The 27,503-nt window shown below is 42.1% G+C and overlaps 1 protein-coding gene across 1 annotated transcript in view; it reads left to right on the plus strand.

Annotated features, from left to right (window-relative positions):
* Positions 1-15,352: 15,352 nt before the first annotated feature.
* Positions 15,353-27,503, plus strand: part of SH3BGR (SH3 domain binding glutamate rich protein) — a 94,999-nt gene continuing 82,848 nt past the window's right edge. Inside the window, exons 1-2 of the mRNA XM_004446610.5 lie at positions 15,353-15,609; positions 23,301-23,486. Of these exons, the coding sequence (XP_004446667.3) occupies positions 15,565-15,609; positions 23,301-23,486 (231 nt within the window). The 5' untranslated portion in view covers positions 15,353-15,564. The remainder of the gene's footprint in view (positions 15,610-23,300; positions 23,487-27,503) is intronic.

Here is a 27,503-nt window from a genome sequence, read left to right on the forward strand (position 1 = left end):
GAGGAGAGATTCAAAGTAGGTTCCACCAGCCGAATTCACTGAAGAAAAGCCCCCAACTTCCCTTCCCTTTTCCCTTGTAACAACATCTGCTCCCCTTTCAGTTAGTTGAAATTAGCCAGGGGTTTTATCCCACTGAATGTCTCCGGGGTGGGGGAGCAGAGCCCTTCCTGGCAACTGGGAGGTTTAGTAACTCTCAGTTTGTTGTTTTGGCTTCTATGCCTTTCTGTCCCTCACTTTCCTGGGAGTTGTGAAGCACTGTCCTGTTCTGCTGACCCCCAAAGCAGGTCCTTTGGGCAGCTTTTGGCTCCTTCTCTGTTGTTTTTGTGAGTGATCTGAGCATTATCTGCCTAATACAATGCCATTGTCCCACAATCCTGTCATAGCTTCTTGATAGATTATTTTTTTCATTTTAAACTGACCCTATCTCTAGTAATGTATTTTTTTTTAAGTATTTTGCCTGATATTCATGTAGCCATTCCTGTTTTCTTGTGTTGTTTGCATGATATATCTTTTTCTATCCTTTTACTTTCAATCTATTTGTATCTTTTAAAAAATGTTTTATTCTAGTAATACATATATTACATAAATTTCCCCCTTTTAACCACATTCAAATATATTCTGTTACCATATATAAAATCTAACATTTCCCCTTTTAATCATATTCAGATATATATTTCACTGCTGTTAATTATGTTCACAATGTTGTGCTGGCATCACCATCATCTATTACCAAAACTGGTCCATCAACCCAAATAGAAACTTGGTACAATGTAAGCATTAATTCACTATTCTCTACTGCCACCTTAGTCCCTGGTTATCCAAATTCTAGTTTTTACTTCACATGTTTGTTTATCCTAATTATTTCGTATCAGCGAGATCATACAATATTTTTCTTTTTGTGTCTTGCTCATTTCACTGAACATAGTGTGTACAGTGTTCACCCATGTGTTCAATGTATTAGGACTTTTTTTCCTTTTCATGGCCAAATAATATTCCATTGTGAATATATACCACATTTCAATACATTCATTGGTTGATTGACAGTTGGGTTGCATCCATCTTTTGGCAATTGTGAATAATGCTGCAATGAACATCAGTGTGCAAATATCTGAGTCCCTGCTTTCAGTTCTTTTAGATAAATACATAGAAATGAGATGGTTGGGTCATATGGTAATTTTATATTTAACCACCAAACTGCTTTTCACAGCAACTGCACCATTTTACATTCCCACCAACAAAGAATGAATATTCCCAGATTCTCCATCTGGGAGAAACTTGTTATTTTCAATTTTTTGAAATCTATCCATTCTAGTGGGTATGAAATGGTATCTCATTGTGGTTTTGATTTCCATTTCCCAAATGGCTAATGATTTTGAGCATCTTTTCATGTGCTTTTTGGTCATTTGTATATCTTTGGAAAAGTATCTATTCAAGATTTTTGCCCATTTTTTAATTGGGTTGTTTGTATTTTTATTGTTGAGTTGTAGGATTTAAAAAAATATACACAGTAAACTCTTTTCAGATGTGTTTTCCAAATATTATCTCCCATTGTGTAGGCTGTCATTTTACTTCCATGATAAAGTCCTTTGAGGCACAAAAGTTTTTAATTTTGATGAGGTCAGACTTATTTATTTTTTCTTTTATTGTTTGTGCTTTGGGTATATAGTCTAGAAACCATTCCCTAATATAAGGTCCTAAAGATGCTCCCTCTGTTTTCTTCCAGCAGTTTTACTTTTTTTTTTTTAAGATTTATTTATTTTTATTTATTTCTCTCCCCTTCCCCCCTCCCCCAGTTGTCTGCTCTCTGTGTCCATTCACTGTGTGCTCTTCTGTGACCACGTCTATCCTTATCAGCGGCACTGGGAATCTGTGTTTCTTTTTGTTGCATCATCTTGTTGTGTCAGCTCTCTGTGTGCGGTGCCATTCTTGGGCAGGCTGCACTTTTTTGCGCTGGGCGGCTCGCCTTACGGGGTGCACTTCTTGCATGTGGGGCTCCCCTACACGGGGGATACCCCTACGTGGGGGACACCCCTGTGTGGCATGGCACTCCTTGTGCGCATCAGCACTGCGCATGGATGGGCCAGCTCCACACGGGTCAAGGAGGCCTGGGGTTTGAACACGGACCTCCCATGTGGTAGGTGGATGCCCTATCCATTGGGCCAGGTTTGCTTCCCTCCTGCAGTTTTATAGTCCTACTTCTTATATTTAAGTCTTTGATCCATTTTGAGTTACTTTTTCTATATGGTATGAGGTAGGGGTCCTTCATTCTTTTACACGTGGGCATTCAGTTTTCCCATCACTATTTGTTAAAGAAACTATTTCGCGATTGAGTAGACTTGGCACTCTCGTCAAACATCATTTGACTGTATATGTGAGGGTTGATTTCTGAACTTTTGATTTGATTCCATTGGTCTATATGTCTGTCCTTGTACTAGTATCATGCTGTGTTGATTACTGTGGCTTTGTAATAAGTTAAAAAAAAAAAGATTTGTTAATTTATTTCTACCCTCCTCTCCCCTACCCTGAATCTGTTCTGTGTTCTTCTGTGTCTGCTTGTCTTTTCTTTAGGTGGCACTGGGAACTGATCCTGGGACTTTCCAGAGCGGGAGAGAGGTGCTTAATCTCTTGTACCACCTCAGCTCCCTGGTCTGCTTTATCTCTTATTGTATTTCCTCTGTGTCTCTTTTTGATGCATCATCTTGCTCTGCCAGCTCTCTGCTTGGGTCAGCTTGCCACACAGGCCAGCACTCTGCGTGGGCTAGCTCTCCACTTGGGCCAACTTCACCAGGAGGCCCTGGGAATTGAACCCTGGACCTCCCATATGGTAGATGGGAGCCCAATTGCTTGAGTCACATCCACTTCCCTGTAATAAGTTTTAAGATTGGTAAGTGTGAGTCATCCAACTTCATTCTTCTTTTTCAAGATGACTGTTTTAGTTTCCTTGGCTGCTCAAGCAAATATCATGCAGTGGGTTGACTTAAACATCAGGCATTTATTAGTGCATGGATTTGAGTCTAGGAAAAAGCCCAAATCGAGGCATCATCAAGCTGATACTTTCTTCACAAAGGCTGAAGTTGGCTGCCAGTGATCCTTAGTGTGGTGCTCCTCTGTCACATGGCAATGCACATGGTGACCTCTCCTGGCCTCTCTCTTCTCGTCTGGGTTCCATTACCTGCAGTTGGTAGCTTCCTATGGTCTTCTCTTCTCTTCTCTTCTCTTCTCTTCTCTTCTCTTCTCTTCTCTTCTCTTCTCTTCTCTTCTCTTCTCTTCTCTTCTCTTCTCTTCTCTTCTCTTCTCTTCTCTTCTCTTCTCTTCTTTTCTTTTCTTTTCTTATAAAAGACTCAGGTAATAGCATTAAAATCCATCCTGATTGATTGGCCAACATCTTAACTGAAGTAACTTCATCCGAAAGTCCTGCTTACAGCGTGTTCATACCCACAGGAATGGATTAGGTTTAAAAACATGTTTTTCTGGGGTATATAACTCCAAAACACTGCAATGCCTTTGGCTATTAAGGGCCCATTACCCTTCCATATAAATTTGGTGATTAGCTTTTTCATTTCTGCAAAGATAATGGTGGGAATTTTGATGTAATTGCATTGAATCTATAAATCACTTTGCGTAGACTTGACATCTTAACAATATTTAGTCTTTCAATCCATGAACATGGAATATCCTATTTATTTAGGTCTCTTTGATTTGTTTTAGCAATGTCTTGTGGTTTTCTGTATACAAGTCCTCTATATCTTTGGTTAGTTTTATTCCTAGATATTTGGTACTTTCAGTTGCTATTCTAAATAGTAACTAATAGATTTTTTTTTAATTAAAAAAAAGTTTCTAGGGAAACGGACTTTGGCCCAGTGGTTAGGGCGTCCGTCTACCACATGGGAGGTCCGCGGTTCAAGCCCCGGGCCTCCTTGACCCGTGTGGAGCTGGCCCAAGCGCAGTGCTGATGCGTGCAAGGAGTGCTGTGCCACACAGGGGTGTCCCCCGCGTAGGGGAGCCCCACGCGCAAGGAGTGCACCCATAAGGAGAGCCGCCCAGCGCAAAGGAGGGAGCAGCCTGCCGAGGAATGGCGCCGCCCACACTTCCGTGCCGCTGACGACAACAGAAGCGGACAAAGAAACAAGACGCAGCAAAAAGACACAGAAAACAGACAACCGGGGGAGGGGAGGGGAATTAAATAAATAAAAATAAATCTTTAAAAAAAAAAATTTATAAAAAAAAAAGTTTCTTGTTTTCATTTTTTCTTTGTTGTAAACTGATTTTTAAAAATCATTTATTCTTCAGCAATATTTCACTACTAGTGTATAGAAATATTACTGATATTTGGATATTGATCTTGTGCTCTGATAGTTTGCTGAATTCATTTATTAATTCTAGTAGATTTGTTGTGGATTTTTTTCCCAGGATTTTCTATGTATAGGGTTATGTTACATGCAATTTGAATGCCTTTTATTTATTTCTCTTGTCTAATTGCTCTGGCTAAAGATTCCAGTACAATGTTGAATAACAATGGTGACAGTGAACATCCTTGTCATCTTCCTGACCTTAGAAGGAAAGATTTCAATCTTTTACCATTGAGTATGAGGTTGGTTGTGGAGTTATTCATAAATGCCCTTTATCATGTTGAGGAAGTTTCCTTGTATTTATAAGTTCTTACATGTTCTTATCATGAAGGGTGCTGGATTTTATCAAATGCCTTTTCTGCATAAATTGTGATGATATGTGTTTTTTCCCTTCATCCTGTTTATGTGGTTTATTGTATTAATTGATTTTCTTATGTTGAACCATCCTTGCATACATGAGATAAATCCTATTTTGTCATTGTGGTATAATTATTAGATATGCTGTTGGATTTTGTTTCCTAGTATTTGGTTGAGAACTTTTGCATCTGTTCCATAAAGAATATTGCTCTACAATTTAATTTTTTTATGTTATCTTTATCTAGCTTTGGTATGAGGGTGGCGCTGGGCTCACAGAATAAATTAGGGAGTGATCCCTCCTCTTTAATGTTTTGGAAGAGTTTTAGCAGGATTAGTGTTAACTTTTGGAATGTTTAATAATATTCACCTGTGAAGCCTTCATGTCCTGGACTTTTCCCACTAGGGAGGTTTTTGACGACTGATTCAGTTTCTTTACTAGTTATTGGTTTGTTGAGATCTTCTATTTCTTCTCACGTCAGTGTAGGTAGTTTGTGTGTTTCTAGGTGTTTGTCCATTTTATCTAGGTTATCTAATTTGTTGGGAAACAGTTGTTTGTAGTATCCTCTTGTAGTCCTTTTTCTTTCTGTGAGGTTGGTAGGAAGTCCCTCTTCATGTCCTCTCTCTCTTTTTCTTTGTCAATCTAGCTCATGGGTTTGTTGATTTTATTGATTCTTTCAAAGAACCAACTTTTGATTTTGTTGATTCTCTATTTTTTAAATCTCTAATTTGTTTATCTGTTCTAATCTTTGTTATTTCATTCCTTCTGGTTGCTTTGGGTTTAGTTAGTTCATCTTTTTCTAGACCTTCTAGTTTTGCAGTGAGGTCTCTGATTTGAGATCTTTCTTATTCTCTAATCTGTTAAATAAAATGCTTTGCTAATGCTTTTCTATATATATATGTATATAAATTGATATGATGAGTTAATTAACCCAAGCATAAGAAAGCAATACACGGGCATATGTTTATTTTATTAAACTTTTGTTAATAATTGGGAGAATATAAAATAAGCAAAAGATTGTCTACAAATAGGGGTCCAACGCTGCATCATAATCCTTTATGACAGACATACATATAGATATAAGCTCACCAAACTGGGGGGCACACCAGCATACCTGGCCCATCTCTGGACAGAGTCTCAGGTGGATGCAATATTTAAAAAAAACAAACCTTTATACCTAGTTAGTAAACCTTTGTTAATTGAATGAATACAAAATAAGTGAAGGATTGTCTAGAAACAGGGGTCGAACTGTTATATCCCAATCCCTCGTGATATGTACATATACATTCATAAGCTCACCAAACCGAGGGACACACCAACATACCTGGCCCACCTCTGGCCAGAGTCCCAATTGGGTGCAATAAAAATATATGCATATCTAGTTTAATAAGTCTATACTGACAATTAGAATGAGGAACAAGAATAACACAATCAGTCAAAAGATTAAATCAGTATTGATCAGAGTCATAAAATAACAGAGAAATAGAACAGTCTTATATACAAACTTACCAATGTCTAGCTCATGGCTGGGAAGCCCTGAATCAACAGCTGATATTGGAGTCTTGACTGAAAACTACACGTGTATAGAGCACCCTCTCCCAGGGTGAGACTTCAACTGGCCTGACCAGGGACTGTCCCTTTTATTGAGCTCATAATCAGTGAACTTGATACTATAGATGCCAACTTGCGAATACTGCGTCAGTGCCTGAGGAAGTGGCCAGCCTCCTAAGGAAGGAACACAACACTCTCCGTGCAGTACATTCCAAGGTTTATGCATCAATCCTGGAGAAAGTGGCCAGTCTTCGCAGAGAGGAACACAGTACTTCCCGGAATGCATCCTATCTGTTCTTATTTGTTACAAAACATCCCGCAATGTACCCACTATTCTAGTTCTCATCATTCCTCCTGAAATATGAAAAGTGCAGACCAGTAAAACATTGGTTTGCTGATTAACAAAGTTTCCTGCATAATGTTTCACTTTTAGGTTTGAACAATGCTCGCTAAATTTTTTCCCAATACACTAATGTAAGCAGTTAGTGCTAAAAATTTCCCTCTCAGCACTGCCTTTGCTGCATCCCACATGTTTCGAAATGTTGTGTTTTCATTTTCATTCACTTCAAGATATTTCATTCAATTCAAGATATTTCCTAATTCCCTTGTGATTTTAATTGCTAATTAAAGAGTATGTTGTTTAATTTCCACATATTGTGCACCTTCCATTTCTCTTTTTTTTTTGATTCCTACCTTCATTGCACTGTAGTCAGATTAGATACATTATATGACTTCAGTATTTTTGAATTTATTGAGACTTGTTCTGAGATATAACATATGGTCCCTCCTGGAAAATGATCCAGGTGCACTAGTGATGAATGTATATTCTGCTGCTGTTTGGTGATGTGTTCTAAACATGTCTGTTTGGTCTAGTTGGTTTAGAGTATTGTTCAAGCTTTCTATTTCCTAATGGATCTTCTGTCTAGATGTTTTATCCATTGTTGAAAGTGGTGTATTAAATTTCCTACTCTTAATAGAGAACTGTATATTTCTCCCTTCAGGTATGTCAATAGTTTTTTCATATATTTTAGGGCTCTTCTGTTAGATGCATATATACTTATTATGTCTTGTTGTTGAATTGACCATTTTATCAGTATATAATGACTGTCTTTGTCCCTAGTAACAGTTTTTTTTTAAGATTTATTTTTTATTTATTTCTCTCCCCTTCCCTCCCATTGTCTGCTCTCTGTGTCCATTCACTGTGTGTTCTGTGTCTGCTTGCATTCTTGTCAGTGGCACTGGGAATCTGTGTCTCTTTTTGTTGGGTCATCTTGCTGCATCAGCTCTCCACGTGTGCAGTGCCACTCCTGGCTGGGCTGCACTTTTTTTGCATGGGGCAGCTCTCTTTGCGGGGTGCACTCCTTGTGCATGGGGCTCCCCTACATGGGGGACACCCCTGTGTGGCATGGCTCTTCTTGGGCATGGCAGCACTGCTCGTGGGCCAGCTCACCACACGGATCAGGAGGCCCTGGGTTTGAGTCCTGGACCTCCCATCCATTAGCCAATTAGCCATTAGGATAGGCAGACGCTCCATCCATTGAGCCAAATCCGCTTCCTACTAGTAACGGTTTTTGATGTAAAATCTATTTTATCTGACATCAGTACAGCTACCCCAGCTCTACTTTGTTTACTACTTGCCTGGTATATTTCTTTGCATCCTTTCACTTTCAGCCTAATTATGTATTTGAATTTAAGGTGAGTCTCTTGTAAACATCCATATAGTTGGCTCATGCTTTTTTAAAAAATTCCTTCTGCCAATCTCTGCCTTTTGACTGGAGACTTCAATCCATTTACATTAAAAATAATTTCTGATAACACAGGACTTTTTTCTGCCATTTTGCTATTTTGGTTTTATTACTCAGACCTTTTTGACACTCAATTCTCCAATAATGCCCGTTTTCATATTTATTTGATTTTTTTTGTATTGGACCATTTTGTGCCATTGTCAGTCCTTTCTGAATACATTTATCAGATATTTTCTTTGTGGTTACCTTGGGGTTAAAATTTAACATTCTTACTCTATAACAATCGTATTTGATTTGGTACTGTATTATTTAGAGTTCTCTGGACATAGAACTGACAGGAGATATCTGTGAATAGTATGAGATTTTATAAAATTGTGTCATGTGATCAAATTCCATAGGGCAGGCCGCAAGCCAGGAACTCCAATGAAGGTCCTCGATGAGTTCCCCAAGAGAAGCTGTCTGTCTGAAGTAGAGATGGGAATTCTCTCTGACTGATGATATCACCTCTCCTTTTAGGGCCTTCAACCAGTGGATGAGATATCACTCACTGCTGAGGGCAGTCTCCTCAGTTGATTGTGGATGTAACCAGCCATAGATGCAATCAACTCACTGATGATTTTAGTTCATGAAATGGCCTCACAGTAACAATTAGGCCAGTGCTTGCTTGATCAAACAACTAGGCACCATTACCTGACCAAGATGATGCACCATCACAGATACTAACTTAACTTTAGTAGCATACATATTTTATTATAGCCCTCTGTCTCCCTACCTTTTTTATTTGTACTTGTTACTGATAATATCTTTGTACATTGTAGGTTCAAAAACCATAGATTTATTATTACTTTTTATGCATTTGTGTTCTAGAGCCTGTAAGCAGTAGTATGATCATTTATATATATATATATATTTTTAAGATTTATTTATTTCTCTCCCCTTCCCTCCCGCCTTGGTTGTCTGTTCTCTGTGTCTATTTGCTGCATCTTCTTCTTTGTCCACTTCTGTTGTTGTCAGCAGCACGGGAATCTGTGTTTCTTTTTGTTGCGTTATCTTGTGTCAGCTCTCCATGTGTGCAGCCCCATTCTTGGGCAGGCTGCACTTTATTTTGTGCTGGGCGACTCTCCTTATGGGGCGCACTCCTTGTGTGTGGGGCTCCCCTACATGGGGGACACCCCTGTGTGACAGGGCACTCCTTGCACACATTAGCACTGAGCATGGGCCAGCTCCACGTGGGTCAAGGAGGCCCGGGGTTTGAACCACAGACCTCCCATGTGGTAGACGGACCCCCTGACCACTGGGCCAAGTCTGCTTCCCAGTATTACCATTTATAATTACCCATATGGTTACCTTTGCTGGGGATCTTTGTTTCTTTATACCATTTTGATCCACTGTCTAAGTGTCCTTTCAGTCTGAAAAACTCACTTTAGTGTTGCTTGTTGGGCAGGACTAGTGGTAATAAACTCCTTCAGAGTTTGCTTATCTGGGACTGTCTTAATCTCTCCCTTATTTTTGAAAGAAAGTCTTGTCACATTTAAAATTCTTGGTTGACTTTTTTTTTTTAGCTCTTTAAATAATTTGTTCCACTTTCTTCTCACAACCTTGGCTTTTTAATTAAATTGGCATTTAATTTTATTGGGATTCCTTTGTACACCACACATTGCTTTCCTCTAGCAGCTTTCCGAACTGTCTCCTTATCTTTGGCAATTGGACAGTTTGATTACTACATTTTGGTTCTCTTTGTGTTTATCCTGTTTGGGGTTTGTTGGGCTTCTTGATTGTGTATATTCATGTCTTTCCTTAAATTTGGGAAGTTTATTTCTTTGAATATTCCTTCTGTGTCTTTCTCTCTCCTCACTCTGGGTCTCCTGTAATGTGAACATTGGTTTGCTTGATGATGTCCCTCAAGTCTGTTAAGCTCTGTTATTCTTTTTACTTTCTGCTCCTTAACCTGAATTGTTTCAATTGTTTTGTCTTTGAGATCACTGATTTTTTTTCTACTGCCATTTCCAATTTGCTGTTGAAACCACCTAGGGAATTTTTCATTTTGGTTATTGTGTTTTTCAACTCTAGTATTTCTGTTTGGTTCCTATAGACAATCTCAAAGAGAGTCCTCTATTGTCCATTCATTGTCGTCTTCATATTCTTTAGTTCTTTCTCTATATTTTCTTTTATCTTCTTGAGCATATTGAGGATTATTTTTATAAAATCTTCCAATATGTCCAAAGTCTGATCCTCTTTGTTGATGGTTTCTGGATTTTTATCTTGTTCCTTTGGTTGGGCCATTATTTCCTGTTTATTTGTTTGTCTTGTAATCTTTCATTGCACACTGTACATTTTAATATTTTAAAGTGTTAACTCTGGGATTTAGTCCCTGGGTTGTTCATTAAGTTTGTATCCAGCTAGTGATATGACAGAAATTTTCTTGAATGCCAGAAGCTAATAAAAATGAACTAAGGCAAAAAGCAACTCTCACTCTCTTTTGAAAATTGACCCTGCTTTGGCTAATGGGCTCCTTCTGAGTTTAGCCACCCTATCAAGAAATTCACCTTGAGACATAAGCAGAGAACAGGGTCCTTTCTGTCTTATCTTAGTCTGTGTGGAATCTGCTTCTTTTCCTGAACTTGTGCTTGCATGTTGCCTTAGGAATCCTCCTGTTTACAGTTTACAGAAGTTTGATTCAACACCTTCTCTACTTCCTTTGAAATAGGCTTTCATCCCCTCCTGGGGACTCTTTTGTGTGACTCAATGTAGGTAGTTGTTTGCCCCAGGCCACTTGGACTTAGTTAATTGTTTCTCACACTGTCCCAGCAGCTTCTGCAAGACACTTCTCTACCCTCAGGACCGAGTCTGGGTGTTTGAGCCTGAGACAGGTTCACAGGCTCAGTCTCTCAGACCTTTACCCGATAGATTGGCACTGACATATATGTACCCCAGTGTGCTCACTGGGGCCACTCTGCTCCCTCTGGAATGGGGCCAGGGGCCCATAATGGGAGTGCCAGCCAGTTCCACCCTGCATTGTCAAAGGGGTGAGCGAGGGGCCAGCAAGGGTACCAGGAGCTTCTTGGTATGCTTTGAAGCTTGATTTAGCACTTGCTCAGTTAATGTAACTGTTTTCTGTGGTTTTGAGGGAGTGTACCGAGTTGCCTTCTCCTGAGTGTGTTTCGAACAGTAGCTGCCCTCAGAGCTGGTCCCCAGTGATCTGAAGTAGCTAATCAAAAGCAGAAATCAATGGTCAGACCCCCACCCCCCAAGTTTGGAGGACTGGGTCTTTATGTCCCACCCTGGCACCAGCAAGCTACACCAGGAGCTGGATCCTCAGTCCCCACAAGTCTGGGAGGTGGGGGACCATAATCACTGCAGAGAGAGTACCAGCTTCTTCCTCTGCTTTTCCTTGGATGCTGCAAAGTGTTTCTCTAGACTCCAGAGTTTCAAATAGTTGATTCAGACAGTTCCTGCCAGTTCAATAGTTGTTTTGGTGGAGGAACAGATCCCTGGGCTTCCTACCCTGCCATCGTCCCACAGTCCTCTCCCGTTTGCATCTTTGAATCTGAAGTGTGTCTTCTGCAGACAGCATATAATTGGATCATGTTTTTACTTTTTTAAAATCCAGTCTGATAATCTTTGCCTTTTGTTGAACTTTTCATTTTTGAACTTGTTCATCTTTGTGAAAATTGATTTGTAAGAACTTTTGATAAGTATTTCTTTGGTCCGTGGTGTATTTGCAAGTATTTCTTCCAGTTCATCAATTACCTTTAATTGGCAGTATATTTTGATATTTGTGTAAAATCAAATTGATCACATTTTCCCTTTAGGGCTTTCGCACTTTTTTTTTTTTAATGTAATAGGGGCAGTGAGCATTTTCCATCAGATGCTGTTTAATTCCACCTTAGTAGGGGAGGGTTGGGTGAGGCTTCCCCCTCACATCACCATTCCTTCCTGTGTGCCCTTTTAGAGTGCCCATCCTCGATACTGATAGACCCTAATATTGATATTGATAGAAACTTAGCTGGTGAGTTGTCCATATAAGATGTGAGGGGACTGTGTTTAGTGGCAGTGGTGGGCTGGGCAGACAAACATGAGACACGTGCCCCTTAGACTGGATACTCCTGGGAAGATGGGCTGACAATTGGCAGCTGCTTGTGCTCCCAGGACAGTCAGAAGAGAAACAGTTTGTTGTAAGGAAATACTGGCAGCCTTGGTGATCAGAACTGGAGGAAGCCGAGAGCTGGAGGGTCCTCAGAACATCCCTGCCAACCTCAGTCTCTTCCCCTCTTTCCTACCAGCTCATCTCCTGCTCCCAGTCTCTGCAGGCATTTGACTCTTTCTGTCTCAAAATGTGTAGCCTTTGTTTCTGCTTTTGACGGGGATGGTTCTTTTCTGTCTGTGTATGTGGGGAGGGGGAAGAGGCCCTTTGAGTACACAGCAGAAGCAATGGCTTTTTAATTATCATGGTGGTCACTCCCGTCTTTCTATATGGTAAACATAGTGTTACCGGATTTTGACCAGGTTCTTGAAAATGCTGCAGAAATGAATTTCAAGAGCACGTCGGTAAGTTAGGCCAGTAATTTATTTAGGTAGGGAGGGATGAGAAATGGGAGAAAGTAACAGATCGGGGGTCCCAGGCAGAAAGGAAGGGGTTGAAAAATGGTCAAGCGGGCTGATTTACAGGCTACAGTTTCCCGTCATAGATTATAAATCCCCAGGTTTACTTGCGTGGCCACATGGCAGAGGAAAAACAGAGAGAGAGGTGTGCGGAGGGCAGGAACAGGGGTCCACAGGTGAGACAGTGCACGAGAGAGCACTCAGAGAGCACTCAGGCTTCCTGCTTGCTTTTTAAACTGTTAATTATCCCACTCCTTTGCTAATGACAGGGGAGGCTTTCCAGCTGTTTACTGTTTTGATTATCTTTCCCATCAATCCCCCATGAAGGCCCAATGATAAAGTCCTTGGGGAATATCAGGGGCTTCTTCTGGCTTCTGGAGGAAGTCTTCTGAGTGGCAGAATCTTGGGGTTATTTTTTTTTTTTTTTTTTTTTTTTTTTGAAGATACAAGTGGGTCCATAATGATTTATTAATATTTTGAGATTTCACACCTCTATATACACACATATTTTTTCTTTTTATACTACTTTAACATCTGTGGAGTCCTCATTATGTGCTGAATCTTGGGGTTATTGATGTCCACGTGGACTCTGCCAGGTTCCAGATCCATCTATTGATTCCCTATATTACTAGCCTGCTTCAATAGGCCTTTATATCTTATTTTAGGTTACCCATGAAGTTATATAAATCAAAACATAGCACCTGGTATCAGTTACCATAAGATCACCCAAGGAGCTCCGTGAAGTCTGGAGCTAATACCTCGTACTATTTAATCAAAAATTGTTCAGATCAAAAAGTGTTGTTATTTGACTTAAGATACCAATCAGAGATGTTAAATGAGTAGCCTCGAGCATCTCACTAAATGACACAACTTATTTCCCATGTTAATTTCCTAAGTCAGAAATTTATTGAGCTGTATTTTAAGATTCATTTGGAATGTTTGGTGTCCATATTAATTGTCTTGAAGTTCACTGGCATCACTGTAATAAATTACAGGGGTCTTTCATTTTTGTGGCCATTTTTAAAAGATTAAACTTCTGAAAATAATTTGCTGTGCAGAAAGGGAGCGTTAGCGGTTTGAGGGTAGTGTATCAGGAGGCTTTCCAGTTTGATGTGGGGGTCATGGGCTGGGCTAAAGTCTTGGGTCCACCATTTACCTTTCCCATTGCCTCTAGTTCTGCGTCCTCCTCTCTTAGAGGGGATGATAATAGAAATCCCATCTTGGGTTAAGGGAGCTTAAGGGGGTGGTTATGCAGTTTAGAGCAGAGCTGGCACATGGTGAATGCTGGAAAAATGTTAGCTATTGTTTCAAGTGGGAAATATACTTCTGTTTAGGGCAGGCAGGTGGAGGGCTGTCATGTTGAAGGCAGTTTCCCTGCTCTGATCAGGAGACATGTTCTCCAGAGCAAGTGAGAATGCAGCTAGAGTTTACTAATGTCACTAATTCATAAAATCATAAATGTGTATACTTTAGTATTTTCTTAAATAATATTTGGAGGAAAAAACAACAACAAGAACAACAACAAAAAAAAAACCCCAAAATATTTGGAGAAAAATAGCATGCTCTTGCTGCAGGTTTTAAGGCTAAATTGTGAAAACATGTTTCCTTTTTTGTATGACAAAAATAGCACATACTGTAGGCATTTTGAAAATACAGACCAGAATATATGAAAGGAAAAATGAACCTTAATCTTTGGTTGACTTTAAAATGCAATTTTTAATGCTAGTGACTTAATTTTAGGGAACCATAACACACATGCACCCAGGACCTAGATTTTAGAGTAGTTACCTTTGCGTTTTGATGCCATACGTTAAATTTCGGTAGCGTCATCTTGGTCATTTATCGTGACATAAATGAATTGGAGACAGTCCAGAGGCAGCGGTGTCCTTTCTTATAGCAGACACCTGCCTAGGGGAGGGGGCAGTCCTCAAGGCCTCCAGGGACACTGGGAAAAAGGCGCGGGTGCAGAAGCCACCAGAGACCCCTCCTGGCTCTGGGACCCCAGCGCCATCTCCAGGTAGCGTTGATGGTGGCAAGTAGCGGGGGAAGTAAAATAAAAATCAGACTAAAACCCCCCTCACCTGCTCCCCCCTCTTCCCCGGGCTTTCTGACGGAGTAGCCCTTTGACCCCAAAGCCCTTGATCTTGCTTTTGAATCCCACCAGAAGAGCTGGGACCTCTAGCATTTGAGCTTCTTTCTAGATCTTGTATTCCTCCACTTTCTAATACAATTTAAATCTCTCTCTATCAAGAGATCTAAAGAGCAGGGCATAAAGCCGGCTACGAACAGATCATCCATCTTTTTCAAAGTTTTAACAAGTGTGCAGTTTGCTTGTTGAAGTCGTCAGGCCTGACCAAACAGTGAAATCCGACCTGGTCTGCGCCTTGTCGGTTTCAGTTCTTTAGGAGCAACAGGTGGTCCAGGGAGAAAACTGCCCCCATCTGGAACCAGGCCACTAAGAAACGAACTTCTATGGTGAGGCAGTTTGCTGACTTAAATAAAAAAAAAAAATCTGCCAGAAAAGTTTAAAACAAGGAAGCTAAAATAACGACGCTGCTCTTTAGAGAGCGGCGCCCGCAGCCACCCGGCCGCTTCCCGCGGTTCTGCCCTTTCCAGCGCCCGAGCGCCTCCCCGCCTCCCAGGCCTCTGATTGGCGCGCAGCGCAGCCTCGCCTTTTAGGGACTGTTGTTGGGTCGTTTAAGTGATAAGGGAGAGGCCGGTGGCTGCTTTTATCGACCAATCAAGGATTTTCCTTCCAGATCCCCCAATATTCCGGGGCCAATGGAGGGGGAGCCCAAGATGCCCCCGCGGCGCCTTGGGGAGGCCGGGCTGCGCGGAGGGGGGGGGGGGGCGCCGCCAGCCGGGACCTGGCCCTGCGCGCCCGCGCCGCCGCCCGGAGGTGTCTAGCGACGCGTTCCCTACCGGGGGTGTGTTGGGGGGCGCCCTCTCTCCGATTACCAAAATGGTTATCAAAGTCTTTGTGGCCACCTCTTCCGGGTCCATAGCGGTAGGTGGTGGAATTGGGGGGCTTGCTTTCTGTCCTGTTTTGTGAACAACTCAAGGTCGGAAGCGGGAGGCGCGGGCCGGGACCCCCGGCGGCCTGCGGTTTCCTTCCCAAGAGCGTGGCAGGGGCGGTGGCTCCGTCGCCGGCTCGCTGGCCCTTCGCTTTGCGCGTGGGTTCGGAGGGCGCAGAAGCGGCGGGGAATGTGCGGTCTAGGAGCTGGATGTGAAAGGGGACTCGAGGAAGGGGGCGTGCTCGGCACGGGCATTTTTAACGTGCCATTTGTGTCTCGTACAGTATAGAATCACGGCCTTAAAAAAATATATATATTTTTGGATTGTTTCTGCCATTCGTTCTGCAAGAGTTAGAATAAAGTTGCAAATAAAGGACACTTTTACAATAGTATTTGGGGCAGCGCATAATGAACGGGGCTGCTAAAATGATTCCTGGGTTTACTTCTTTAGATATGCAATGTAATCTACCGAACGAGTCAAGTTAGCATGCGCAATACTATTATTTGAGGAAAATGATGTCACAGCGACAATAACAAACATCTTTAAGGCCGCAGTTTAAAACCCTCCAGGAATTCAAACAGACCAAAAATAGTTTCTGGAATCCACCTCCATAACATCACTTTACCTGATTTCCTCGAGACCAGGCTCTGAATTATCCATTCCTCTCTCCACTTCCAGCCTTCACCTGGACAATAGGGACAATAGGGACCTTTCTTAAGAAACAGGGGTAACAGAATGACTCATTTCTCCTTGGAAGTGATCCAGGCTTCGAACTTGGAAAGCCTGTTGGGGACTGACATTTTAGACTGGCCTTTTAGCTGAAGTTAGGACGGCTGTGGCGAGAAAACAGGCGTATTAATCTCCCGACAGGGAGACCAGCAAGGAGGCTGTTTCCTTTTATGTCTAGTTCCTGGACTGCCTCAGGGTGCGGTCAGATTTCAGTGGTCACTCAGCAAGCGATGAACACCACAGCTGCTTGCCAGCCCCGCAGCCCTGAGCTTTCAGGAGGTTTCCAGAGAGGGTGGGAAGAAAGCAGGAGAAAATAGCTTGCTTGGCAGTCCCTTCTGAGCATGACTGATGAGCAGTTGTATTGCTCGCTGGAATGAATTAACAGGGAAAATGGGTAGAAATTCTAAACATAAAATGTTGCAAGTCTTTTATAGCTATTGATGACCTCAGAAATGCTTTGTCCATCTACAATCAGCACATTTTTTGATAGATTAAAAAAATAGATTATTTTAAAAGGAAAGTGGCTTTTCTATGTTGTTGACTGTGGCTAAAAACTTTACTGTTTACCTGCCAGTCCTCTATATATTCTGTGAACCTGGTCTGAGTGGCCCTACATATTCTTCAGAAGATGATGAATGCATGTCTGATGTCTGGATTTCTTTTTGATCATCTGCGTTCTTGAAGTTAGTCCAGTTGCATCGAAACACTCCTAGTTTGGGAACACGATGTTGTTACCCTTGGAAGCTCGAGAGGGGTGCAGTTCATTCCAGGATCTTGGAAAAATCAAGTTCATTCTGGTTCCCCAATGTAATGTTTTGGTGCCATTTATCATTGTGAGACTTTGGGAAAGGTATTTCACCTTGCTAAGCCTCAGTTTCCTTCTCTGCAAAATGAGGTTAGGAATGGAAATGACATGTGTGCATGCCCTCCACAGTGTTGCTTGCTTAACTGATGCTCAGTAAAATTACAATTATAGTTAATATTATAATTATTAGCTAATTAATATTATAACCATTAGCTAGTTAATGTTAATTAGTTAATAGTATAGTTGTTATAATTATAATATTTAAGGTTAGTTACTATTATAGTTATTAATACTTATTATAATGATTAGTTATTAGTATATCTTAGTGTATGATGATTATGTTTCAGAAGAGTTATCCAAAACCACATAAATGGAAGAATTCCTATCTTATCCTAAAGAATGAGAACTGATTACCCGTGAGGAGTCAGGGGTAATGATTTTCACCGTAGAGTAATTTCTCCCCAGAGCGTCTTTGTAGGAGAACCCCAGGGCAACTTCTTCTGCGCCTGCTGGGCGTCTGGTGGGTGGGCCAGCCTGCTTATTCCTTCAGCCTGTAGGCTTTAAAAGTGGATTCTTGCCCCATAGATACCTGGTCAGTGAGGGCCTTATGACTTCTGTTGGGTGATTTGAAATAAATGAAAAAAGGGAAAAGCAAACTGTGGTCTCGTTATGAAGAATTAAAAACATGCAGCTCTGTAGTTTGTCCCTATTTTAGCGACTGACTCTGAAGAGCTGTCGCATGGTTTCCCACTTCCAGAAGGGGCTTGATTCAGAGACCCTGGACGGGAGGCAAGGAAGGAGACCTTGTATGAGCCCCTCTCTCCCTGAGGTGCCCCTGCCGGGTGCGGGGAGCAGGGAGCCAGGGCGTGGGGGTCAGCCCCTCCTGCGCGCCCCCCGCCTTTTAGCATGCTTTCTCCTTCCCTGACTGAAGGGCTCAGGACAGCCGGGAAAGCCTGGCTCTTGGATTGCACTGAGCCGGTGTCCACCTTGGAAAATCAGTTCATCGGACCCTCACTTTTGTTATTTTAAGATGGTGAGGAGAATCCCCGCAGGGCTCTAGGAGGATTAAAGGAGAGGAGGTGTGCTGGATGCCTGCCAGGGTCGCTTCCCAAACGGGGCAGTTCTCCCCAGAACCCTGGGAGGGGGCTGGCAGAGGAGGTGCCCGAAGGCGACAGCCCCTGTTCAGAGAGCAGCCTGCAGAGCTGGGGCAGGGCCCGGGGTCTCCGCCTCAAGTCCTGGGGGCTTTTCCCACAGTACCGGGCCTCGACCCCAAAGGCCCCTACCTGTCCAGGACGATAAGGAGAGGGCCGCGCTGCCGGGCCAGTCCCGCAGGTACAGCGCCGCCCGGCATCCGCGGGATTTCAGGGCGGGGAGCAAACCTTTCTGATGGGCATGAGTAATGGGGTGCTTGTGAAGAGGAGCCTCGGCGGAGGCCCCGAAGGTTCTAGATGCTGGCGCAGACGCCCAGGGTCCGGTACACAGCACCCCTGGGGCGCAGAAGGGGCGGGAGCAGTAGGTGGCTGTGGGGGCAGCCGCAGCCCTCCCTCTGAGGCCACAGAGGGCAGAAAGCCACTGGCAGCTGGCACTTTGTCCCTGTGCGGTCCGCTCAGGTGCCCACGTGGGCGAGTGAGGGCCCAGCAGGGCTCCTCGCAGAGTCCCCCCTGACAGTGGGGAGGAGTGCCATCTGGACGACAGCAGAGAGACCTCACTGGGGGTGGGGAGAAGCAGGAGAGAGAGAGGGACCCCTGGGGGTGGGCAGGGCGAGGGATCCCACATGGGGTGGGGAAGCAGGGGAGAGAGACCGGTGGAGGGGTGTGGGGGGAGGAGCTGCAGGGAATAGGGGCCCACCCTAAATCGAGTGAGGACCTGGGGGTGCGAGCAGCGGGGACAGTGCCAGCCAAGTGAGGGCCATGCCCCTTGATCTCTCTTCTGTCTCTGCAGCCCCCAGCCCCAGAACCCCAGGGCTCTACCACCCTGATGAGCCAGGTGATTGGCCCAGCTTTTTTTTCCTTTTTTTCTGGATTGAAATCGTGTACCTTGTATGTGGGAAGCCGGATCTCAACCACTGAGCCCCCTGTCCCCCTCCCTCCAGCTCCCCTGAGTTGGTTTTTTTCTTTTGTTTTCTTGTTTTGTTTTGTATTTTTTTTAGAAAGCACAGGACCAAACTGGGACCTCCCATGCGGGAAACAGGCGCTCAAGCACTTGAGCCACACCCCACCTGGCCCAGCTTTTAAAAAATATGTATTTATTTATTTAAATTTATTTATTTCTCCCCCTTCCCTCCATTGTCTGCTTTCTGTGTCCATTTGCTATTCTTCTGTGTCTGCCTGTATTCTCATTAGGTGGCTCCGGGAACTGATCCTGGGACCTTCTGGAGTGGGAGAGAGGCGATCATTCTCTTGTGCCACCTCAGCTCCCTGGTCTGCTGCATCTCTTATTGTCTCTCCTCTGTGTCTCTTTTCGTTGTGTCATCTTGCTGCACCAGCTTTCCTTGTGGGCCAGTACTCCTGTGCGGGCAGCACTATTACATGGGCAGTACTATGCGCAGGCCGGCCCTGCATGTGGGCCAGCACTCTGCGTGGACCGGCTCGCCATGTGGGCCAGCTTGGCTTCACCAGGAGGCCCCGGGCATTGACCCCGGACCTCCTATATGGTATGTGGAACCCAACTGCTTGAGCCGCATCTGCTTCCCGCTGACCCAGTTTTAATCACTGAGAGGAGAGAACAGAGGTCAAAAAATAACACCATAAAAGTGAAAAACTAATTTTCCTTCTTTTTGGGGGTAGGGGAGGGAGCATTTAACGCACCCTGGAGCATCTGACAGTCCCAGCTGGCCTTGTGTGGAGCACAGTGAATATGAACTTCCGCTCCAGTTTTCTCCCTCTCTTTGCCCTTTCCAAAAAGACAGGCTTTTTGGAAACGTTTTCCACCTATTCAGAAATAGGAGAATAGAATAAAATCTTTATTTCCATCTCACCTAACTGCTGGGGCATGGCTAAATAGAAACGGAAATGATGTCTGCTGTTGGGTTACTGGGAGCTCGGGAAGTTTGAGGAGGGCTGAGAGGGGATTTGTGAAGTACTTTGGACAGAACAAATAATGGTGTCTGCTGAATATTAAAAGCTGAAGAAACCTCCAGTCTCTGAGACAATAAATTTATCTCTGAAAATACCTACAGGAATGAAGAGTTCATAACATGCCACAGATGGTTATGACAGGCTGGAAAGGATTTATGGAAAACGAATCAATTAAAATAACACTCTTGTCCAACAACCTGTCATCAGGTCTGATGGGATTTTGTGATAGTCAAAATTTAAACCACAAGGCCGTGGAATGTGGAGAGCGGTTTCTGTGGAAGAGCTTCTGCTGGGGCTGGGCGGTTCCTGTGAGCAGAGGAGAAACTGGTGGCCCCCAGGGGGGCTCCTGGCCAGGAGACCCCTAGCAGGTTCAGGGGGAGTCCTTCCGCCAGAAGCTTCGGCAAAATTCTGTTGTTCTACCTTTTTGTTTGACATTCATTCCCGAGCCTTACTGTTTACAAGTATGGGCTTGTAGCAAACAGCAGCCTTTAACTTATTTATATAATGCATTTGATGGTACAAATGCAAACAAAAACATCAAATGCATAACTGCCATAAATAAATAATTTTATTTTTATTGTTGGTGGTGATTTGATTCCAGGGCTTAAGCATTCATATGTGTCTTAATTTCCTTATGTTAAGAAACACCTTATATAGGAGTCATTGATAGGTATTGATCTTGGCAAAAATGAATAAAATAGTTTTGTTTTTTTTAAAAATGTAGATTTCAAAGAAAGGAATTGCGTTTAACCCAAAGCAGTGTTGAATCTAGGCATTAGGTTTGGGAAAGGCATGGACTTTTCCCAGCATTTATCTGGAATCCTCACAGTTTAGACCTGCTCATAAGCAAGTTACTTGAAAATGAGGAGGGGCCCTTGTACCCTTGATAAAACTGTTTTAATGGCTTGTTTGAATTATGAGACAATATTCGATTCAGAAGACTTAAAAATTTAAGGTAGATTTTTTAATATCAAAGACAAGACGTATTTAAAATTTTTAATCTTACTTAAAACTATAACCACGATTTTGTTGCTTCTTTATCCTTTAGCATATTCTCTAGATTGTACATTTTTAGGACTTTACTTTCTTCAGCCACATCAGTCTGTGAGTCTCTTAATGGGAAGGGCTTGGCACAATGTCTTGTGCAGAGGATAGAGTCAATAAACAGCTGTTTATTGTATTCGATTGACTGCTCTTTCTGGACTTCTCTTGCAGGGGTTCTTAAAATGGGGTCTGCAAGAGTGTGCTGTGAACTGGTTTACCCGTGTTTGTAAAATGTGGCATCATGTATTACCTGGAGTAAATTCTTGGACTGAAGAGAAACTTGTGTGAAATTATTATAGGGAAGGAGTTCTAAGCTTTACAGCTGGCCACAAGAAGAAATGGCGACAGGTAGATCCTGCCCTTACGCGGGAAGGAGGTAGAGGCAAGGCGCTCCGCAGCCCTGCGCCTTCCCCTCTTATCTGTGGCTGGTGCCTGCTCAGTTCAGGACAGACGTGGGGTGTCAGCTGGGAGGCGAGAACCCGTGGGAGATAAAGCTCACTGTCCTGCCTTACTTTTTCATGTGCTGGGAGAAATAGCCACTGGCTCTTCTAGCCTGTGTCTGCTCTTCTACTCCCAATAATTTCCAGGTGGGCTTTGTGGTTTCCTGTATTTATTTATTTTTAAATTAAATTAAATTTTTAAATTATCTTTTTAAAAAAAGTTAGTACATCACACAAAACGTTACATTAAAAAACATAACAGGTTCCCATATACCCCACCCCCACCCCATCATTTTTTTAATTGTATTTTTTTGAAGATACAGAGATCACAAAAAATGTTACATCAAAAAATCTAAGCGGTTCCTGTATACCCCCCCCCCACTCCTCCCACATCAATGACCTCTTTCATCATTGTGGCACATTCATTGCATTTGGCGAATACATTTTGGAGCACTGCTGCACTATGTGGATAATAGTTTACATTGTAGTTTACACTCTTCCCGCAGTACATTCAGTGGGTTATGGCAGGATATATCATGTCCAGCATCTGTCCCTGCAATATCATTTAGGACAACTCCAAGTCCCAAAAATACCCCCACATCATACCTCTTCTTCCCTCTCCCTGCCCTCAGCAACTACCGTGGCCACTTTCTCCTATAATTATTTTTAAGGTTACTTTGGGTTCAGTGTGACTCATGCTTCTATTTCCATAACTTTGAAGTATATTTTATTGTAAGAATACTTGGTATCTGAGTTTTGTAGTAAATTGCTTTTTTTTCTTTTCTTCTTCATTTTCTCTCAATCATCTCTTCCTTACAATTCCTTATGTACTTGTTTTTATTATTTTTTTTTAAAGATTTATTTTTATTTCCCCCCCCGCCCTGCCTCCCCAGTTGTCTGTTCTCTGTGTCCATTTGCTGGTGTTCTTCTTTTTGTTCATTTCTGTTGTTGTCAGCAGCATGGGAATCTGTGTTTCTTTTTGTTACATCATCTTGCTGCATCAACTCTTTGCATGTGTGGCGCCATTCCTGGGCAGGCTGCACTTTCTTTCGTACTGGGCGGCTCTCCTTACAGGGTGCACTACTTGTGCGTGGGGCTCCCCTTACGCGGGGACACCCCTGCGTGGCAGGGCACTCCTTGCGCACATCAGCTCTGCGCATGGGCCAGCTCAACATGGGTCAAGGAGGCCCGGGGTTTGAACCGTGGACCTCCCATGTGGTAGGTGGACGCCCTAACCACTGGGCCAAGTCCGCTTCCCCTTATGTACTTGTTGATGATTAAAGTTTAGCAGACAGTTAAAAGGATTTTGAAAACTTCAAATGAAAGGTGATGATGAGAGCATCTCTATTTGTGTTAGGCTGATTATCCCATGATTTAAACACAGATGAGATTAAAACCAGAATTCGAATAATCACTCTGTTGACCTTTAATAAGGAAGAGGTATGCTTTTATTGTTTCATTTGTTTAAATACTTACCAGAATTATTTGTAATGTATGGTATAGCTGAAGAAAGTTTTAATTTATGTAACTGTAAACAAGAGAACTTTCAAAAACAGCATACTAATTATTTTTCTCTATTCTTGACCAGATTAGGAAGAAACAGCAAGAGGTAGTGGGATTTTTGGAAGCGAATAAAATTGACTTTAAGGAATTAGACATTGCTGGAGATGAAGATAATAGGAAGTGGATGAGAGAGAATGTACCTGGGGAGAAAAAACCTCAAAATGGGATTCCTTTGCCTCCCCAGATCTTCAATGAAGAACAGTATTGTGGGGTGAGTATTTGCATTGGAAGATTTTCTGCTCGTGTATTTATCAGAAATTGTTGTTTTTTTTTTTAAAGATTTATTTTATTTATTTAATTGCCCCCCCTCCCCCTGTTGTCTGTTCTCTGTGTCTATTTGCTGCATCTTGTTTCTTTGTCCGCTTCTGTTGTCGTCAGCGGCACGGGAAGTGTGGGCGGCGCCATTCCTGGGCAGGCTGCACTTTCTTTCTCACTGGGCGGCTCTCCTTACGGGGCGCACTCCTTGCGCGTGGGGCTCCCCTACGCGGGGGACACTCCTGCGTGGCACGACACTCCTTGCGTGCATCAGCACTGCGCATGGCCAGCTCCACACAGGTCAAGGAGGCCCGGGGTTTGAACCGTGGGCCTCCCATGTGGTAGACGGACGCCCTAACCACTGGGCCAAATCCGTTTCCCTATCAGAAATTGTTTAAAGCAGATTGATTTTGAGACAGTGCTTTAAATTGTTCACAATTTTCAGTTTATCATCCATTACTACCTTCTAATGCCTGGATGGCAGATCCATTGTAAATAATCCATATTTAAGATTTAGAAAATGGTGGTAACAATAAGGTGATGGGGTCAGAAGTTCTTGGAGTATTTGAAGGTCTTTATTTTGGTTTGGAAGAATTAAGGTCATATGTTCAAAGAAATAAGCGTTTAGTTAGGAGTTCTAATCAACCATGCATGTGCACACACAGGCACTGCAAGTACACATGCTTAGTTTTCACTGTTAAAAAGGACTGTTTTCAGAAGCAAACTCTTATATATATATATAAGATAAATTTATCTAAAAAGTTTTAAAAATTGGACATTTTGTAACAACAGAAATTTTATTTTATACACTTGGTGGCTCATTTCACCATAAATCGCTTTTTCCCCTCTTAGTTTTCAGATAGCTGAAATTGTTGAAACCATTTGGTTTAATGCTCTGCTGACCCTGACTTGAAATTCTTTGTAATTTTAAATAAGAGACTCGCAATTTCGTTTTGTACTGGGCTTCATGAATTATGTAGCCGGTCCTGGCATGAGGCAACCACTGTTGTCAGTTTCTTGTTTGCCCTTACAGGTATTTTCTATGGCCATTTACAGTTGTATACCACATGAAAAATGAGAGTGTACTTTGCTCTTTGCACACGCTCATTCTGTTAATGGCTGTACAATGTTGCACTGTGTCTCCCATTTTAGTTGTCTTCAGTCTTTGGCCATTCCAAACAGTGCTGCAGGAAACATCTTTATATAGGCACATCTTTTATCAAAGCATGAGTGTATATATATATGATAAATTTCTAGAAGATGTGCTGAGTGAAAATTGATGCAGAGATTAGGAAATGGCCCTTTAATGCACCAATTTACATTTCCACCAACCTAGATTGAGATTGACCATTTTCATTTGATTAAAAAAATTATCAGAGAGGTTTTAGGTTTACAGAAAAATCATGCAAAAAACAGAGTTCCCATATATCCCTCTCACACACTCAGTTTTACCTACTATTAACACTTTGCATTAGAGTGGTACTTTGTTACAATTGATGAAGCAATATTATAATTATACTTTTAACTGCAGTCCATAGTTTACATTAGGCTTCACTGTTTGTATTGTACAGTCATGGTGTTTTGTTTTGTTTTTAAGCTACTACAGACTGGGGATTAAACCCTGGACCTCGTATGTGAGAAGCCAGCAACTGAACTTGGGACCTCCCATGTGGGAGATGGGTGCTTACCCACTTGAGCCACATCTGTTCCCCATGGCTTTTTTTTTTTTTAAGATTTAAAAATTTATCACCACCTCCCCCCGCCCCCCATTGTCTGCTCTCTGTGTCCATTCGCTATGTGTTCTTCTGTGTCTGCTTATCTTCTCTTAAGGCAACACCAGGAACTGATCCTGGGACCTTGTGGAGTGGGAGAGAGGTGCTCAATCTCTTGGGCCATCTCAGCTCACTGCTCTGCTGCGTCTCTTATCATCTCCTCTTTGTCTCTTTTTGTTGCATTATCTTGCTGTGCCAACTCTCAGCTCCAGCCAGTTTGCCTCACGGGCCAGCACTCTTGCGTGCGCCAGCACTCCTCATGGGCCAGCTCATTGTGCAGGCCAGCTTGCCTTCATCAGGAGGCCCTGGGAAGCAAACCCTGGACCTCCCATATGGTAGATGGGAGCCAGTCACTTAAGCCACGTCCTCTTCCCCCCATGGCTTTAAAAAAAATTATATATCCTAAAATTTCCCCTTTAAACCACATTCAAATATATTACTCCATGCCAACCACACTCACAATGTGCTACGGTCAACACTATCCACACTGGAAACATTTCCATTACCCCAAACAGAAACTTTGTGCCAATTAATAATTAACTCCCCATCCTTACCTCTTCCCTGGCCCCTGGTAATCTGAATTCTAGTTTCTGGTTCTATGAATTTGCTTATTCCAATTTTGTCATATCAGTGATAACACACAATACTTTTCCTTCTGTGCCTGGCTTCTTTGACTCAGTGACATGTCTTCAAGGTGCATCACCACGTTGTCTCATGCATCAGGATTTCATTCCTTTTTATGGCTGAATAATATTCCATTGTGTGTATATACCACATTTGCTTGATCTATTCATGGGCTGATGGACACTTGGGTTGCTTCTGTCTTTTGGTAATTGTGAATAATGCTGCTGTGAACAGCAGTGTGCAAATATCTGTTCAAGTCCCTGCTTTCAATTCTTCTTGGTATATACCTAGAAGTGGGATTGCTGAGTCATCTGGCAATTCTATACTTAACTTTCTAAAAGACTACCAAACTGTCTTCCACTGTGGCTGCACCATTTTACGTTCCCCTAAACAAAGAATGAGTGTTCTTATTTCTTCACATCCTCTCCAACACTTCTTTTCCATTAAAAAAAATTAGTAGTCATTCTGATAGGTGTGAAATGGTATGTCATTGTGGTTTTGATTTACATTTTCCTATTGGCTAGCATCTTTTCATGTGATTTTTGACCATTTGTATATCTTCTTTGGAGAAAAAGCTATTCAAGTCTTTTGCCCATTTTAAAATTGAGTTGTTTGTCTATCTGTTATTGAGTTGAAGAATTTCTTTATATATTCTGGATAGTAAACCCTTATTGGATATGTGATTTCCAAATATTTTCTTCCATTGTTTAGGTTGCTATTTTGATTTCATGAGGAAGTCTTTTGATGCACAAAAGTTTTTAATTTTGATGAGGTCCCATTTATCTGTAATTTCAGTATTTTGGTGTTCTTTTGTGTTTGTTTGTTATAAATAGTACTTAGCTGTTTTTATTTGTTTTTGTTTAAGTTAGATTGTCAATTGTTGTCTTTTAAAAATTTATATTTTCAGTTTTTATTTACATTTATTTTTTCTAAACATATTGAAATTATTCCACTTTTTCTCTGGCTTCCACTGTTGTTATCAGCTATTAACTGTCAATCGAATTGCAGTTCTTTTGTAGAGGAATTTTCTCTCTCTCTGCTTTAATAATCTTTCTCTAGGATATGTATCAGTTTAGTGTTCTTTTTATTTATGTACCTTAGGATTATTTGTTGGGCTTCCTGAATTTGAGGATCAATATCTTTCAACAATTCTAGAAAATTATTAGCCATTATGTTTCAGTATTGCTTTTCCTTCATCACTGTTAGCTTCTCTTGGAGCTTATAGAACTTCTCACAGACCTCTTATTCTGTTTTCATATAATATTTTTTTCCGCACTTCCCATCTCTTTTCTCCTCTCTGGATAATTTCATTGGTTGCATCTTTCAGTTCACTAATTTTCTCTTGAGATGTGTCTGACTTTTTAATTCCTATATTGAGTTTTACATTTCAGTTATTAGATTTTTAAAAAAAAATTTCTAGAAGTTCTTTTTGATCTTTTCCCAAATTTGCTTGATTGTCCTCTCTTGTTTCTTGTGCTTTCAAGCTTTGCCTTCATTTCTTTAAATATATTAAATATAGCCATTTTGGAGCTGGTATAGCTCAATGGTTGAGCACCTGCTTCTCATGTATGAGGTCC

The sequence above is a fragment of the Dasypus novemcinctus genome, chromosome 4, assembly GCF_030445035.2.
Source record: "Dasypus novemcinctus isolate mDasNov1 chromosome 4, mDasNov1.1.hap2, whole genome shotgun sequence".
NCBI lineage: Eukaryota > Metazoa > Chordata > Mammalia > Cingulata > Dasypodidae > Dasypus > Dasypus novemcinctus.